Source organism: Mobula birostris, chromosome 4 (assembly GCF_030028105.1).
Source record: "Mobula birostris isolate sMobBir1 chromosome 4, sMobBir1.hap1, whole genome shotgun sequence".
In the NCBI taxonomy this organism is placed as follows: Eukaryota; Metazoa; Chordata; class Chondrichthyes; order Myliobatiformes; family Myliobatidae; genus Mobula; species Mobula birostris.
Window position 1 is genome coordinate 27,648,224 of NC_092373.1, and position 19,602 is coordinate 27,667,825.

At 42.6% G+C, this 19,602-nt stretch overlaps 1 protein-coding gene across 1 annotated transcript in view; it reads right to left on the reverse strand.

The window, feature by feature from the left end:
* The window catches only part of dner (delta/notch-like EGF repeat containing), a 357,439-nt gene that overhangs the window by 82,293 nt on the left and 255,544 nt on the right, over nucleotides 1-19,602 (reverse strand). Inside the window, exon 5 of the mRNA XM_072254507.1 lies at nucleotides 14,316-14,461. Coding sequence (XP_072110608.1) covers nucleotides 14,316-14,461 — 146 coding nt within the window. The remainder of the gene's footprint in view (nucleotides 1-14,315; nucleotides 14,462-19,602) is intronic.

Genomic DNA, 19,602 nt, shown 5'->3' on the forward strand with positions numbered 1-19,602 from the left:
GAATACAGGTTTTGTGGGTTACAATCACATAAGGGTCAATCTATGTAAAGCTGCAGGACCTGATTACATTTACATACCTGTGCAGCTCAGCTAACAGAGGTTTTAATAAACATTTTCAACATCTCTCTGGAATAGTCCAGTATCCTCTCAGGTTTCAAGGGAAGGGAGATGGTGACCTGCCTCAATGACTGCTGTCCAGCGGCATTGACATTGACAGCAAAGAAGTTTTTTGAGCAGCTGGTTATGGATTGTATTAAATCCCAACTTCCCGTGACATTGAACCCTTCCCAGTTTACTTGTCGTTCAAATCGGTTCACTGATGATGTCATAGCTTCAGCACTCCATTCTGTCCTGTCGCATCTTGAAATGGTACCACACGCGCCAGGACGCTGTTCATCGACTTCAGCTCGGCATTTAATATGATCGTCCCTCAGAAGCCGGTGGGTAAACAGCCCTTGTTGGGTCTAACCCCTCTTGCTGTAACTGGATCCTGGGCTTCTTGACAGAAAGGCAACAACCAATACGTGATGACAGAAACGTCTCGAGCTGCAACACGCTGAGCACTGGCGCTTCCCAGGGCTGTATGCTCAGCCCACTGATGTTAACGCTGCTGGCTCTTGACTGCACTGCCAGTTCCAGTTCAAACCACGTGTGCTGATGACACACAGTGTCATCAACAATGACGACGAGACAGCGGACAGAGTGGAGGTAGAGCAGCTGTTGAATGGTGCAGGCACAACGGCTTGAGTCTCAACGTGGACAAGACTACAGGGATGATTGTAGACTTCAGAAAGGTGCAATCTGACCACTCCTCACTGCACATACACGACTCCTCCACAGTAAGAGACAGGAGCACCAAGTTTCTGGAAGTGCACTTAACAATCACATCTGGTCCCTCACCACCATCTCTTTTGTCAAGAAGGCGCAGCAGCACCTCCAATTCCTGAGGAGGTTGAGGTGAGTGAGGCCCTCTGCCCACCCCCAATTCTAACCAGTTTTACAGGAGCACAATCAAGATTGTCCTGACCAGCTGCCTCACCGTCTAGTAAAGGAATTACAAGGCTTCTGACCACAAGTCACGACGAAGGATTGCAAGGACTTCTGAGAGGATCGTTGGGATCTCTCTTCCACCCATCAAAGGTTCACGGGTTCATTTATATCAAAGTATACAGCTCTGAAATTCTTCAGAGATATCTAACAGGAGCACTGAGTACTCAGGGCCCTTAGCATTGTCAATGCTCTCTCCCAGTCATCCAGCAATCTCTTTGACCCCTACCATTAGGCGAAAGGTACTGTACTGTAGGACAAGAACCATAAGGGTGGGAAACAGCTTCTTCCCCCGGGCCGTAAGGGTACTGAACTCTCTGCCACCACCCAGGTCTCATCACTCATGAAGCACCAGTAGCGTTACACTGTTTACTTTTTAACTTGTGTCGTAAATGCACCTTAGAATTTGTTAATTTACTAGTGGTAATATTACTTTATGTATTAAATGTGTTGTGCACCTTTATCCAGAGGAACGTTATTTCATTTGGCGGTACATGTGTACAGTTGAATGACAATAAACATAACTTAAATTTGAACTTCAAGACTTTCAGTTGTTGTTCAGACCAAACGTCAGGATGGGGACGAAGCGTGATCTAAGTGATTTTGACCATCAAAAGATCGTTAGTGCCAGATGGGGTGGTTTGAATATCTCAGGAGCTGCCTGTCTCCTGGGACTTTCACAGACAACAGTCCCTAGAGTTTACAGAGACTCGAGTGAAGAACAAAACAGTATCCAGTGAGTGATAGTTCTGTGGGTGAAAACACAGTGTTAATGAGAGAGGTGAGAGAAGAATGGCTAGACTGGTTCATGCTGAAAGGAAGGGGACAGTAACTCAAGTAGCCATGCGATGCGACAGTGGTGTGCAGAAGAGCATCTCTGAATACACAACACATCGAAACTTGAAGTTGATGGACTATAACAGCAGAAAGAAACATAAAGATACAGTCAGTAACCACTTTATTAAGTACAGGAGGTACCCAATAAGCTGGCCACTGAGTATAGGAAACTGTACACCACTGGAGGCTTAATGCATACTCAAAGGAAGCAAACTTTAACTTAAAATGGTAGGTTTTACTTCAAGCTTCATAGAAACATAGAAAACCTACAGCACAATACAAGCCCTTCAGCCCATAAAGTTGTGCCGAACATGTCCCTGCATTAGAAATTACTATGCTTACCCATAGCCCTCTGTTTTTCTAAGTTTCATGTACCTATCCAAAAGTCACTTAAAAGACCCTATCATATCCACCTCCATCACCGTTGCCGGCAGCCCATTCCACGCACTCACCACTCTTAGTAAAAAGCTTACCCCTGACATCTCCTCTGTACCTACTCCCCAGCACCTTAAACCTGTGTCCTCCTGTGGCAACCATTTCAGCCCTGGGAAAAAGCCTCTGATTATCCACACTATCAATGCCTCTCATCATCTTATACACCTCTATCAGATCACCTCTCATCCTCCATTGCTCCAAGGAGAAAAGGCCGAGTTCACTCAACCTGTTTTCATAAGGCATGCTCCCCAATCCAGACAACATCCTCTGCACCCTTTCTATGGCTTCCACATCCTTCCTGTAGTAAGGCGACCAGAACTGAGCACAGTACTCCAAGTAGGGTCTGACCAGGGTCCGATATAGCTGCAACATTACCCCTCGGCTCCTAAATTCAATTCCATGATTTATGAAGGCCAATACACCATATGCCTTCTTAACCACAATGTCAACCTGCGCAGTTGCTCTGAGCGTCCTATGGACTTGGACCCCAAATTCCCTCTGATCCTCCACACTGTCAAGAATCTTACCATTAATACTATATTCTGCCATCATATTTGACCTACCAAAATGAACCATTTCGCACTTATCTGGGTTGAACTCCATCTGCCACTTCTCAGTCCAGTTTTGCATCCTATCAATGTCCCGCTGTAACCTCTGACAGCCCTCCACACTATCCACAACACCTCCAACTTTTGTGTCATCAGCAAACTTACTAACCCATCCCTCCACTTCCTCATCCAGGTCTATAAAAATCACAAATAGTAAGAGTCCCAGAACAGATCGCTGAGGCACACCACTGGTCACCGACCTCCATGCAGAAAATGACCCGTCTACAATCACTCTTTGCTTTCTGTGGGCAAACCAGTTCTGGATCCACAAAGCAATGTCCCCTTGGATCCCATGCCTTCTTACTTTCTCAATAAGCCTTGCATGGGGTACCTTATCAAATACCTTGCTGAAATCTATATACACTACATCTACTGCTCTTCCTTCATCAATGTGTTTAGTCACATCCTCAAAAAATTCAATCAGGCTCGTAAGGCACAACCTGCCCTTGACAAAGCCATGCTGACTATTCCTAATCATATTATACCTCTCCAAATGTTCATAAATCCTGCCTCTCAGGATCTTCTCCATCAACTTACCAACCACTGAGGTAAGACTCACTGGTCTATAATTTCCTGGGCTATCTCTACTCCCTTTCTTGAATAAGGGACCAATATCTGCAACCCTCCAATCCTCCAGAACCTCTCCCATTCCCATTGATGATGCAAAGATCATCGCCAGAGGCTCAGTAATCTCCTCCCTTGCCTCCCACAGTAGCCATTTTCATCCGGTCCCAGCAACTTATCCAACTTGATGCTTTCCAAAAGCTCCAGCACATCCTCTGCCTTAATATCTGCATGCTCAAGGTTTTCAGTCTGCTGCAAGTCATCACTACAATCACCAAGAACCTTTTCCATAGTGAATACTGAAGTAAAGTATTCATTAAGTACCTGTGCTATTTCCTCCGGTTACATACAACTTTCCCACTGTCACATTCGATAGGTTCTATTCTTTCATGTCTTACCCTCTTGCTCTTCATCACTAAGGAGTCCTCAAATCACCTACATGACCTGACTTAATTCCCCACCATTGTTTGCAAGGAGTTTGTACATTCTCCCTGTTACCTCATGGGTTCCCTCTGGGTGCTCCAGTTCCCTCCCACAGTCCAAAGACATACCATTTGATAAGTTAATTGGTTATTGTTAGTTGTCCTGTGATTTGGCTAGAGTTAAATTGGGGGTTGCTCGAAAGGCTGGAAGAGCCTATCCCATACTTTTTTTTATTTCACACTGTGTCTCAATGAATAAAAGAATAACTACACTATTAGAAGATTGAAATGTACTAAACATTTTCAAAATAAAAAAAATTAAAGCATTTAAGACACAAAGATTAATTTAACTCAGTTAGTTGAAAAAGTGTAAATAACTTGAAACCTGTCTCTTTTGCAGCCACTCATCTGCAATGAAATGAGTGAAACCTTGGAGCTGGCACTTGTTCAGAGGGCAGAAGGGAAACTACATAAATTTGATGTTCTGCCTATATGGAGACCAGGGACATGAAACTTCCAGTGAACACTTGGCAGGAGGGTTGGGATTTCCACCTTCACTAGCAAAACGATCCTGAGCTTTCTAAAGGTTATGAGTTAAAACACTGGCGTCTTTCCTTACATAAACACTGTATCATACCTACGATCTCAGAATGCAGGACAACCTGGCAACGTTACAACAATGTAATTTTGTATTGTTCCCAGTTGTTGGCTTCCGATGCCCTAATTGGAAAGAAGAGAACAACGCAATAGTGATGGCACTGGGCCGGGTTATTCGTTGCTGCCAGCAGTTCTGAGTGGAGCCTCCAATATTTAGTTGTTTGTGTACCACACTGCTGCATTCAGTAACAAACTTCGCAGCTGGGAAAGATTCGCCCTCAGCTTTAGTCTGAGAGAGACATTTCAGGGTGCAGCGGCTGCCAAGGCACCATTGTCGCTGCGTTCACATCGCTCAGCTGCAGGATGCGGCGGTGCGGAGGCTAGGTGAGTCGCACCCTCCGCCTCCACTCAAGTAAGTGAGATTGAGGGGCAGATCGCGGGCGGTGATCGTGGGCCTGGAAAGCCATCCCACCAAGGCTTGGTCCATTACTGCATTGCACATTGGAGCTTTCCTCCAGGTCCATTTGAAAAAGTCTTTACTACGGAACGTACACCAGATGCTGCAGGTCAGACCACCTGTGGGCACCAGCATAATGTGCCACCAGCATTTTAGGAGTCACTTATTCTGGCATGAATACCCCCATTGAGCCTTGAGCAGCACTATATAAAAAAGATCTTTCTCTTGTCCTACTTTCTGTAGCCAAATACAGAGTACAAAATGATGATCAAATGTTCTGAGCCTTAATTCTGAACTGCTTGTCTCAGCAATGCATGGCAAAGATCGACTGCACAGATCTCCAAGCAACGTGTTATAAATAGCAGCACCAGCACAATTAAATGGATTGCGGTATGTTTCTTTTAGTTTCTGCAATGACTTATCACAGAAGATTTAGCAGGGTCTTTTCTTGATTCAATTGATGCAGTATTACATAGACAATGCTCTAAACTTACATTGTTAAAAAGGCCAAAGGCTAATGCTGCAACATTATCAATAATGTTAATGAATCATTGTCATCAAGTCAAGATTATTGTCAATTAATTATATACACATATACATTCAAACAAGGCATTGTTTCTCTGAATCAGGGTTCATCTGTATACTGTAGTACACATAACACATAATAACTTATGAAAGTAAGGATGAAATCTACTGATGGATTACACATAAATAAATGAATTAAAGTGCATAAATTAAATATTGTAAGGTGCAGAAAAGATTAACCAGTGACACTCTGAATGAGATGTGGCAGGGAGTTCGGAAGCCTAATGGCCTGCGGGAGGAAACTGTTTCCCATCCTAACCGTTCTTGCCCATTGTCTCAGCTGGAACAGACAGCGCCAGGAAACAGAGGGAATGGTTCGGAATTTTCCACAAGGCAGGCTCACAGGGTGAACATATGATCTCCTTGGAACAGGAAAATGAGAGAAAAAATACAGAGGGAAAATGCAGAGGAGATATGAAGAATAAGTTTGGGTCAACATACAGTGAAGAAGCCAAAAGAAGAGTGTTGTGTGTTTAATATTTCAGTAATATTTGAGTAACTTTGTAAATAAGATGTTTGATTAAGAATTATTTATTGATTATATAATTTATCATGATTATACATAAAAATACGTGAATTGCATACATGATAACGCTACCATGTGATATGTGTGCACCTCACTGAAAGTAAACTAAGTTAGATTTGCCTCTGTCGGCTCGCTTATTTTGCTTCCAATTAGTTTTTTACATTTTGGAGTTACAAAATGTAACTGAGAGTTATCCATATGATTCCAGTCTCCTACTTCACCATAAGGAGAGCAGTTGGCGGAGATGGAAGAGAAGACCAGGGAGTGACAGAGGGAATAGTCCCTTCAGGCTGCTGAGAGGGTCAGAAGGGCACGATATGTCTGATGATTAGGCTGCAAAATGATTATCTATTGAGTGTGAAGGCTGGTGGTGGGGAAAGTAAGGAGAAGGGCTGCTCACCATACCAGGGATCCAAACAACTCTACCAGGTGAGGAAGCCATTTGGTGCCTTGCATCCAGTGCTCACAACATCCTTTCTGCATCTCTGTCTAACTACCATTACAAAGCTATCAATTTGATAAGCTCTTCTACATCTTAACCCATTAGCAACTCTACCTCATTACTGTTTCATGCCGTGTCCTGACCAACACACCAAAGAAAATTCCTAATATGTGTAAATGTATATGGTGAATCAAGTTCAGCCTTGATCCTTATACTTACTGCAAATGGACCCGAAAAGCAGCATGTGAGTGATAACCAGCTGTTATCTGGGCTCCCTTGTCTGATAGTTGGTGCATTTTGCTTTCAGGTAACAACTGGATTATGGAGAGGGATGCTCAGGTATCACTGGGGCCTATGATCTTGCAGGACTATTATAATCCCTATCTCTCTCTTTTAGGGAGATTTCTCTGTTTACAAGTTCCCTGTGCCTTCTGCTCAGATGAGAGAGGAGCATATGTGTTTTGACTGGAGGCATTCCAGTGGTAATTACCACTTTCATCCTCGTCCACTTTGTGCTCACCAAAGGGTTAAAAACAATAATCCCGGAACAGTAGAATGGGTAGTGTTTTCAGCCAGAACAAACTTTTGAAGCTTGTCACATATGAGGGTGGTTGATGGTGGTGTTCTCTGAGAAAAAAGAAGAGAAACATAAAATGAATGGCAAAAGATTAACTGAAAGAGTAAATCTCCAGGTATTGATCTTGGTATTATGAGTTAGCAACTGTTCTCAGAAGGAATGATGACAATTAGGCATAGGCATAACTACAAGACTGAAACTGGGTCTTCATGAGATAAAAGCATTGATGCTGCAAAGCAATATTCATTCATTCTCACTGAGGAGTTGCTCATCTTTGCTGGAACACCAGGCTACTGACAGTGGCCATCTGTTGTAATGAAATAATGAACAATGGATCCACTCTGAAATATCTCCCATGGCATCCAATGTCTCAAAAATGGGCAAAAGAAATAGTCATTATCATGATAATAGAGTATATGTAGAAATCCAGGTTAATAGAAATACCTACAGTATGTAGTAAGACTTGATCAGGAGACCCAGATGGGAAAATGCTAAGGAACAGACAATTCCATGTTCCTTTGTACCTAATCGGGCTCAGTATTAATAAACGGAATGTTCCATGATTGATGAAGTTGAAAATGGAGATTGTTATTGTAACAACTGCAGTGGGACAAGGATCTGGTGAACTGGGCTGGACCTGGTCTGGGATATCAATATGATACTAACTCAGTGGAGGAGAAGGGGCGTGGAAATGTGATTTAAGTCCTGACCAAACAATGAAACAACATAAGATCCTGGGATCACAGAGAGAATTTAGAGCCTCTCTAAAAACAAAGAACTATGAGTCTGATTCTCAGAGAACAAATGGAGAAAAAGGCCTGATCAGCTTGTGTCATGATGGGCTTGTACTCTGTCTTTGCACTTCAGAGTTTGAATAAAGTGAGGTCTGCCTTTCACCAGCTGTCAGAGATGTGTCTGACATTAGCATGGCTTTGGCACAGCTTACACCTGCTGCTCTTGAGGCTCAGCCTCATGGACTCCGGCCTCTAGCTCTCTTTGCTAGTCTCCGCCAGCACCATCTGCTGCCTTCGTTTTGCAAGATTGTGCAGTTGGCAGTGCAAGGTATCAATGCTGTTACATTTTATAGAGGTGTATAAATTTATGAGGGGCATACATAGAGAGGACAGCCAGTACCTTTCACCCAGGGTGGCAATAGCCAATACCAGAGGAGACCTATTAAAGGTGTGTGGAGGAAACTTAGGGGAGATGTCGGAGGTAGTTGTTTTTTTTCTGTTGGCAGTGGAAGTATATGGCTTTTGCTGGCTTCCCCCAGAAACTCTTTGGACTATATTGATCATTGATACAAACAATGGATTTCACTGTATGTTTAACTGTACATATGACAAATAAAGCTAATCTTTATCTTTTATACCACTGTCCCACCTTCCCCAGGAATCAGTCTGGTGATCATTCATTGCACCCTCTCTAAGGAAGGTAGAACTTTTCTTTGGTACAGAGACGAAAAGCACCCACTGTTCTCCAGATGTGACCTCACCAGCATCCTGTATAAATGTAGAAAGACATCCTTGCTCTTATTAGGTTATATAATATTTCTTACTTTTAGTGTCGTTTCACATTGTTTTCCAATCAAGATGGTTTAATTGTTCCTTTTGATTGTTCTCTTTTCTTTTTAATTTGTTAATGGAATAATCTTATTTCTTCCATAAATGTCTGCTTATTTTTCACAAAGTAATTTGGACAAATAGCTAGAAAGTGGATATCCCATTGATCTTGAAGGGACCATCCCTATCTATTACAAGGGTTCCCAATGTAGGGCCCATGGACCCCTTGGTTAATGGTTGGGGTCCATGGTATAATAAACATTGGGAACCCCTGATCTAGTACAAGGTTGCCTTTGGGATGCAGAGCCTGAGCAGCCAATGACTCTTTGGGAAAGCTTTGAGTTGGCAAGGAATGAATGTTATGATAACAGGAGACCAAAGCTCTGTTGGTGTGACTGAGGTTGTGGTGGGAGAATGTTGTTGGAGGGAAAGGTGGCAAATCCTAAGCCTCAAATGAAGAGTGTTTGATGGCTCTCCGGAGTTTAGAAGGAAGAGAAGCATCTCATTGAAACCAATTGAATATTGAAAGGCCTAGATAGAGTGGAGGTGGAGAGGATGTTTCTTATAGTTGGGGGGCGGCAGAAAAGAGATGAGGAGGAATTTCTTTATGCAGAGGGTAGTTAACCTGTGGAATTAATTGCCATGGACATCTGTGGAGGCCAACTCATTGGGTATATTTAAAGTGGAGGTTGATAGGTTCTTGATTAGTAAGGGTATTAAAGATTATGGGGAGAAGGCAGGAGAATGGGGTTGAGAGGGATAATGATAGAATTGTAGAGCAGACTTTATGGGCTGAATAGCCTAATTCTCAAGGTGTGATTCAGATATATTATGGAAAGCTTTGTTCTCTGCAGGTGGATTTTGATAAGCCATGTTTCTGAGACTAACTTTTCTTTTCAAAATTCCACATGAATTTAATTACTTAGATTTTAATTCCCCATGTGCCAAGTCAAACACAGGCATCATTAATGGTCCAAAACTCTAGCTGCTAGACCAGCAACTTAACCACTGTGTAGAAAGATTACAGGAAAGATCCTAGCATGGATAAAGGAGTGGCTGGCTGGTAGGAGGCAAAGACTGGGCATAAAGGGAGCCTATTCTGGTTGGCTACAGCTGACAAGTGCTGTTCCACAGGGGCCTGAGTTGGGACTGATTCTTTTTACATTATATGTCAATGATTTGGTTGATGGAATTAATGGTTTTGTTGCAAAGTTTGCAGCTGATATGAAGGTAGGAGGAGGGGTAGATAGTTTTGAGGAAGTAGAGAGGCTACAGAAGGACTTAGATTAGGAGAATGAGCAAAGAAATGGCAGATGGAATACAGTGCCGGAAAGTATATGATCGTGCACTTTGGTAGAAGAAATGAAAGGGTTGACAATTTTCCTAATGGAGAGAAATTAGAAAAAACTGAGGTGTAGGATCCCTAAAGGTTAATTTGTAGGTTGAGTCTGTGGTAAGGAAGGCAAATTCAATGTTAGCATTCATTGCAAGAGGACTAGAATATAAAAGCAAAGGTGTAATTTTGAAACTTTATAAAGCACTGGTGAGGCCTCACTTGGATGATTGTCAGCAGTTTTGGGCTCCTTATCTTGGAAAGGATGTGCTGGAACTGGAGAGGGTTCAAGGGAGGTTTACAAAAATGATTCCAGGATTGATTCTCTTGTTATATGAGGAGCGTTTGATGCCTGTATTCACTAGAATTCAGAAAAATGAAGGGTGACCTCATTAAAACCTATCAAATGGTGAAAAGCCTTGATAGAGTGGATGTGGAGAAGATGTTTCCTGTGGTGGGAGAGTCTAAGACCGGAGGACACAGCCTCAGAATAGTGGGGCATTCTCTTAGAATGGAGATGAGGATGAATTTCTTTAGCCATATGGTGGTGAATCTGCGGAATTCTTTGCAGCTGTGGAGGCCAAGTCTTTATGTATATTTATGGCAGAGGTTGATAGATTCTTGTTTGGTCAGGGAAGGAAGGGATACGGGAAGAAGGCAGGAGATTGGGGCTGAGAGGAAAATTGGATCAACCATGTTGAAATGGCAGAGCAGAGCTGAAAGGCCAAATAGCCTAATTCTGCACCCATAGCTTATGCTCTTATGGTCTTAGGATCTTAGGTTGTTCAATCCCTACATTTTATCCAATGCCTACTCTTCACACATCTCCTACCATCTTCCAATAAAATGCTCCCACTGATATAGGGAATGGGTTGAATTAATATTCAAATGAAAATGGTATTTTTAAAGATTAGCTTTGTTTGTCTCGTGTACATTGGAATATCAAAATATACAGTGAAATATGCGTCATCATTTACGATGTGCTGGAGCAGCCCACAAATGTCGCCACGATTCCAGTGAGAACAGAGCTTGCCCACAGCTCACTAACCTTGATCGTACATTTTTAGAATGTGGGAGCAAGCTGAAGCTTCCAGAGGAAGCCCACACAACCACAGGGAGAATGTACAAACTCAAAGGCAACAGCTGAAATCAAAACCCAATCGGTGATCGCTGGTGCTGTAACGCGATTGTGCTAACCACTGCACCTCCTTGCTGCCCTTAGGATTTACCCTGCCTTGAATGAGTGGAAAATATCTTATCCCTGTTTCTTTCTCTTCCATCACTCTTTCTTCCTTTTCATTCTGTAGGTTGTTTATCCTTTGATCTAAATGTTGGTCTCTTTTTAACCTCTTAATAAACTTGTCCATCCCACTCTGCATTGACAGGATTTTCTCTTCCTTTTCGATTTTTAAACACTTTCACATATTTTTATTCATTGTGTTTAATGCCAGAAGCATTCTTTTTTCAGTTTATACACACTTGAGTGACATCAACTGGGACAATGGTACACTTACTCTTCGCTTACATCCAGCAATCTAAGGGATACATTTTCTTAATTGCTATGTGAACGTCCCCAACTGAGTCTGGTGACAAAATTATATGGTTCAGGCATGAACTGAATCTGATGAAGCAAATCTGTACGGGAATTACACGTGTCACCTCGTAAATCTAGGTAAGAATTATCGTTGAGAATGAAACTTAACATTGTATAAATAATTATTATTGTTTTTAGTTTGCATTGCCCTTTGCACAGTGATCATATCAGGATGTAGCATGTTATAAAATTAGGTTTCTGAATGAGACATCTGCAGTAGATCCAACTTACCAGGGAAAAATTGGTGGGTAAACTAGATGCCAACATTTTTTCAATGAACCATCTCTTTCACTTTACAATAAGAGCAAAAGTAACTCACTCGGTTGCCACTTATTTTGCATTGCAATGACTACAACTGGGTAAGATTAACACGCAGTAAATCAAAGCTGGAATTAATATCCATTGCATGTTTTAATGCTTTTCAAAATACTTCAAATAGCCTTTCTCAAATTGTAACTTAACAATTTTCTGTACTGATCTCATTGTAGGGATGATTGAATTTATGTTAATACAATTTTGTTGGTTTGCAGCTACATCAAAACAAATATATTTATGTTTGACATGAAAAAGTATGTGAATCTAATTCAAATTATGTGTGGGGGAAATTGAACGGTACAGGTGGTCAAATAGAAACGTAGAAACATAGAAAACCTACAGCACAATACAGGCCCTTCGGCCCACAAAGTTGTGCTGAACATGTCCCTACCTTAGAAGTTACTAGGGTTACCCATAGCCCTCTATTTTTCTAAGCTGCATGTACCTATCCAAAAGTCTCTTAAAAGACCCTATCGTATCCGCCTCCACCACCGTTGTCGGCAGCCCATTCCACGCACTCACCACTCTCTGCGTAAAAAACTTACCCCTAACATTTCCTCTGTACCTGCTCCCCAGCACCTTAAACCTGTGTCCTCGTGGCAACCATTTCAGCCCTGGGAAAAAGCTTCTCACTATCCACACGATCAATGCCTCTCATCATCTTATACACTTCTATCAGGTCACCTCTCATCCTCCGTTGCTCCGAGGAGAAAAGGCCGAGTTCACTCAACCTATTTTCATAAGGCATGCTCTCCAATCCAGGCAACATCCTTGTAAATCTCCTCTGCACCCTTTCTATGGCTTCCACATCCTTCCTGTAGTGAGGCGACCAGAACTGAGCACAGTACTCCAAGTGGGGTCTGACCAGGGTCCTATATAGCTGCAACATTACCTCTCAGCTCCTAAATTCAATTCCATGATTAATGAAGGCCAATACACCATATGCCTTCTTAACCATAGAGTCAACCTACGCAGCTGCTTTGAGCGTCCTATGGACTCGAACACCAAGATCCCTCTGATCCTCCACACTGCCAAGAGTCTTACTATTAATACTATATTCTGCCATCATATTTGACCTACCAAAATGAACCACCTCACACTTAACTGGGTTGAACTCCATCTGCCACTTCTCAGCCCAGTTTTGCATCCTATCAATGTCCCGCTGTAACCTCTGACAGCCCTCCACACTATCCACAACACCTCCAACCTTTGTGCCATCAACAAACTTACTAACCCATCCCTCCACTTCCTCATCCAGGTCTATAAAAATCACAAATAGTAAGAGTCCCAGAACAGATCGCTGAGGCACTCCACTGGTGACCGACCTCCATGCAGAATATGACCTGTCTACAACCACTCTTTGCCTTCTGTGGGCAAGCCAGTTCTGGATCCACAAAGCAATGTCCCCGTGGGTCCCATGCCTCCTTACTTTCTCAATAAGCCTGGCATGGGATACCTTATCAGATGACTTGCTGAAATCCATATACACTACATCTGCTGCTCTTCCTTCATCAATGTGTTTAGTCATGGAAAATGGAATATTACTGAAATAATAGGAAAATAAAATAGGATATTTTGATGGTGTGAGTGAATTAATGAGAGGGCAGGGCATGTCATAGCAAGGAAATAGCTATTTCTAGCCCCACCTGTCAGTGATCTTCAACAAATTTGAAGAGTGATCAAATTTAAATTGCTGGAAGATTGAAGAATATAGCAAATAAAGAGACACATGAAGAATTGATATAACTAGTTGACTTTGTAAGGAAGAGAACCAGTGTTCAGGTTTCTACCATTGGAGACTCTGGATTTCAAGGCCTGGTGTTCGGTGACTGGTGCGTCCCAGGATCGAGACCCGAGGACAAACTGGAATTTCGGACATTGAGGTCCCTTGGCCAGAGCCTGTGAGTCCACTGCAAAGGTTGAAGCCTGGTGCTTGCAGGCCTAATTCTGTGTCTGTCGGAGGCTGGAGTTGATGGCCTGTCTTGGGCTTAAAGGACTGTGTATGTGCGTGAGTGGGAGGGAGAAACAGGGCTTGTTTTTTTCTGTTGTTGTTTGTTGCTTGTTGTGTTCTGTCTTGTTCTGCTGAGCATTATGGGTATGCTATGTTGGCCCCAGTATGTGTAGTGACACTTGCGGGCTGCCCCCAGTACACCCTCGGGTGTGTTGGTTGCTAATGCAAAGGACACATTTCACTGAGCACGCCACAAATAAACTTGAGTCATGAATCTTGGAGTGCAAACGATGGACAATGTAGGTGGAGAAATAAAAAAGAGTGGGCCAAATGAACAGTGCATGAATAGAACCGACAGAAAGCTTTATTGTGGTCTGGAAATAATCCAGTCTACCTTTGCACTCAAGGTACTGCAGCATTCGGATTGTAGTGATCCAGCAATGCACAAGGAGTTCCAACTCACCTCGGAAGGCTTGGTGGTACACCGTCCTCTTCCAGAGCACTGGAGGCCATCCTGGTTGCTCTCTTGTTCCATGCAGATACTGGCTTTAACTGTCACATTCAGCCTCTGGGCTAATGTCGTATTAGTAGCCGAATCATTCACAAAGACTTGAGGGGGAAAAAATTAGGGCAAGAAGTCTTAAGCAAGATGTTTTCCACAATCATAAAAATCTATTTTAACAAAATGCATTTAAATGCTAAAAAATTACCATCAACATGACCTCCAAGTGACATAAAGGACATCATCTTAAATGAGATTTTAGATCCAGATGAATCATTAATTTATTTTATTTAAAGATACAGCACGGTAACAGGCCATTCTAGCCAATGAGTACAATAATTGCCATTCACTTTATATAGTTTCGTCTTCAATTATCTTTTATCAGAATTTCTGTAAAATTAATGTTTCCAAATAGCCAAGTCAACAATTTCGATATAATGCCCTCCTGATCTGACATATTTTCCATGACAGTACTCTTTGCAACAGAGCTTGACTCCTTCATTGGCGTTATTTTGTGCTGATGCAGAGTTACTCTTGAGTAGCTCACACTGCATGCTGGAGGAACTCAGTAAGTCAGGCAACATCCATGGAGGGGATTAAACAGTTCAAAGTTTCAGGCCAAGACCCTTCATCAGGACTGGAAAGGAAGGGGGCAGAAGCTAGAATAAGGAGGTGTGGGAGGGGAAGGAGTACGAGCTGGCAGGTGATCGGTGAGACCAGGTACCTAGGTTACTCTCAATATACTTCTGATACAATACAACTACGGATTACAGGTCTATAACAGGATACAATACTCCACACTAAACTCTCTCTCACCAATATTTTGAACAGTGTGGAACAGAATTGAATTACACAGTGACACAGCTGATAATGTTGCTGCCTTACGGGTTTAATCCTGACCTGCAAAGAGTTTGCATTATCTCCCCATGACTGCATTTATTTCCCTACATCCCATGGATGTGCTGATTGGTAGGTTACATTTCTGTTTCAAATTGCCTCTAATGTAGGTGGAGGGACACAATTAGTCACCGCTCAGTATACATCAAACCTGTCCTTTTGTTCTATATTCCCTACTGTGATCTTGCTCAAAGAAGCTGGTTTTGACACTAGGCCTCATTGATTGTTAACCATACAGGGAGGGTTTGGCAGTTGGCTAAGCCATATCCCAAGCTGAACCAACTGTCAAAGTTGTTAGGAGATCAAAATGTTTATGAATACCTCTGAAAATTAAAGAAGAAATGTTAACAATATTTTGGGCTAATATTAGTACCACGTAACATACTAAACTAGGCATGACAACCCGCCTCAGAGTACGGAAATGTTACGTTTATCCAGTTATGTTATATGGCTCAGAATGTTGAACAATATCTAGTAACATGAGGAAACGAATTGAAGCAGCAGAGATGTGGTTTTTTAGGAGGATGCAAAGAATATCATGGATGAAACAAATATCTAACGAGGATGTCATGAGCAGAGCAAACACAAAAAGAGAAATAATGTATGAGATCATGAAAAGGCAACGTAACTTCATTGGACATGTGATTAGGAAAGAGGAGTTAGAATGCACGGTAATTATGGGAAAGATTGAAGGGAAGAAAGCAAGAGGAGGACAAAGACAAATGCCGATGGAGACAGCAGCCAGAGAACTGGAAATGAATACCAATGAATTGATCTACTTGACCCGAAACAGGAGTGTGTGGGCCATGGCAGTCAAAGCTCAAACTGGGCACGGCACCTGATGATGATGATGATGATGATGATTAGTACCATGAGGAATACAATTTCTATGTTATTGGTTAATCAAGAAGATGCACATGAATAGAAGTGAGATACAGGTAACATACCACATAAACTTATCAAATTCATGTGACGTCAAAGAAATGATAATTTATTTCTCAAGGGAACCCTCATTTACAAAAAAATACTACAATCCCATCAACCCAACAGTTTCCATTACTTTAGAAAACCAATTTAATATTTTTAAGTAATTATGTTCTTGATTAGATATGAAGTTCCTGTATGTGGCTGTCAAAGAAAACAGCTTTAGGAGAATCGTGTACTGTGATGTAATCTTCTATCTGGGATTCTTCATTAGAATGAGCTATTAAGAGGAGTCTAGACAGAGGCTGGAAGATAATTTAGCCTCTTTTCATCCTGACAAGCTCGTACACTTCATTCTGGTCTAATTAGTTAGATTTATGAGAAGGATGGAAACAGTAGGGTGGAAAAAAAGGTCTAAAATTCAGTAGAATTGATGTAATGGGCTAGGTCTCTGCGAACACCTTTCCCCATCCTTCTTACATTTTCTAGTTGATGGCAAATAGGAAGAGATATAGGAAGTGACCTCGAGGAAAGCCCCCTTTCCTCCCTGAGAAACAGGCACTCCGTCTGGCCACAGCCAAGGTGAGGAGGATCCTGGCCAAGATAAACCCATGCAAAGCTGTGGGCCGGACAACTTACCTGGTCAGGTGCTGAGGTACTGTGCAATCCAACTAACAGAGGTCTTAACAGACACCTAAAAACCCTCTTTGAAACAGTCCACTGTACTTGCAGGTTTCAAAGCCGTCGTCGTCATTCTGGTGCTACACTCCATCCTGCCCCACCAAGAAAATGATGCCTCATATACCAGGACACTGTTCATCGACTTCAGCTGAGGGCTTAACACAATCACCCCTCAGAGGCTGGTGGGTAGACTGTCCTCGTTGGGACTAAACACCCTTCTTAGTAACTGGATCCTGGATGTCTTGATGGAAAGACTCCAGTCAGTCCAAATTAGCAGCAATATCTCAAGCACTATCACGTTATGCACTGGTGCCTCCCTCCCACCCCTGGGCTGTGTGCTCAGCCCACTGCTGTTCATGCTTCTAATGCACAACTGCACTGCCAGATCCAGCTCAAACCATATCATCAAGTTTGACGATGATACCAAAGTGGTTGGCTCATCAGCAACAATGATGAGCCGGCGTACAGAGAGGAGGTAGGGAGGATGGTAAAATAGTGTGAGAACAACAACCTGATTCTCAACATGGACAAGATGAAAGAGATGATTGTGAACTTCAGGAGGGCGCAGGTCGACCACACTCCATTGCACAACAATGGCACCACCGTGAGGAGACTGAAGAGCACAAGGGTCCTTGGTGTGCACATAATGGATGATCTAACCAGGACCCATAACACCCCTTTATTAGTCAAGAAGGCAGAGCAGCATCTCCACTTTCTGAGGATTTTAAGGTACGTGAGGCTTGCTGCCCCCATTCTAACACTTTCTACAGAAGCACATCTGAGACTGTCCTGCCTGCCTGCATCATTTTGCGATACGGAGGCTGCAAGGCATCGGACTCCAAGAACCTACAGAGGATACTTAAAATTGCCAAGAGGGGCCGGCTGGTGGTGCAATGACATCAGCGCCGGACTGTGGAATGGAGGTTTCCGGGTTCAAACCCAGCCAGGTCCACTCCCGAGTACGCTTTCCATCCGTGCTGGGTTGAGTGTCAAGACTGCAACTCAACCTCGTAAAATAAAGGGAAAAATACTGCGAAATATCTGTGTGAGGAGTGGCGCGCCACACAGTCTCTCTCTCTCGCTCCACGCCTTGTAAAGGCATGAAAAATACATCGTCCCGCCAACATCGCACACGCACAGACGCACGCACGCAGACGCAGACGCACAGATGCATACGCCAAAAAAAAGAAAAAAAATTGCCAAGAGGATCACTGGGGTCTCCCTCTCCCACTATTTGTGACATTTACCAGGACTGTTGTAGACAAAGGATCTAAATCATTGTTGAGGATCCCTACCACCCATCCCACAATCTCTTTGACCCCCTGCCATCAGGAAGGAGGTGCAGAAGCATCAGGACGAGAGCTGCCAGACGGGGTAACAGCTTCTTCCCTCAGACTGTGAGACTAATAGATATGCTGCCACCGCCCAGGTCTTGTCACTAGAACAGCGAGCTGTGCACTGTACTGTTTGCTGGTTACCTGTGCTGTGCACTATGTGCATTTGAATTATATTTTATTATCATATTTACGGTAATATTTTGTTTTATGTGCTATGTGCGATATACATATGTTTTGTAGATGCACCGTGGTCCAGAGGAACATTGTTTCGTTTAGTTCTGCATACTTTATGTACAGTCAGATGACGATAAACTTCACCTTGATGACTCTCATAATGTGAAGCACCACAATCTATGCCTCCTGCTCTCCCGACAGCTGTTGCAGGAAGATGAGGCTGAGCATAATGTTTCTGTAAGTACGAACTCTGGTAGTACAGATACTTTAAAGCTCGTGCAATACTAAATCTCAGGTGCTAATTTCCCCAGACGCAGGCAAAAACTGCTGCACAGTATTGTGTTAAAGTTAGTTATTTCTTTCTCATGGTTTCATGTGACCCTTATTCACCAGGCTGTAGACTGAAAGTCACTGAAGCTCACTGATTGAAAAACACGAACTGACAGCAAATAAAGCAATAGCTCATGACTTAGTCTTTGAAATACATTCATCCATTATCCGATCAGTATTCATCTTGACCCAGAATATATAAATTGGAACTCCCGATGTAAGCAAATTTATCTAGGCCAAATACATTTTCTACACAACTTTTAAAAGACCACATTGATAAATTGGCTCCCTCGTGAGGTGGCAAAGCTTGGGTCCAGGCGGGCTCAAGATTCCTGTGTGTATCTGCCATGGCTGCTGTCCAATGATATGTTCTTGAATTAAACAAAAAAACCTTCCCTGTGGAATCAAGAGGAGCAAATGAATGAGTTCAAAGGGAGTTAGAAATTGGAGATATAAAATAGTCTGTCAGATTTTTAGGGCAGAATTTGCCCCAGTGCACAAGGAACCATATACCTCATTAAGTTAAAAAAATTCTGATATAATTGTCACAATGCATACATAACAGTAATACACTGATTAGGTTATTTGGCTAAAAACCACTGATCCAGAAACGACATTAAATGCACCGCGATTGTAAATAAATTTGGAAAATAAAAAGATCAGTTATGATGACCATTAAATTACTAATTGTTGTGAACACACTGCTGGAGGGAAGAAATTCACCACCATTACTAGGGCTGGTCTGTAGATGACTCCACACACACAGAACAAAGAGTCACATAGTCATGGTTAGACAGCAGGGAGAAAAAACCTTTGGCCCAACTTACCCAAACTGACTTAGATACCTAACAGAGCTAGTCCCACCTGCCTGCATTTGGGACAAATCCCCATAAACCTTTCCTATC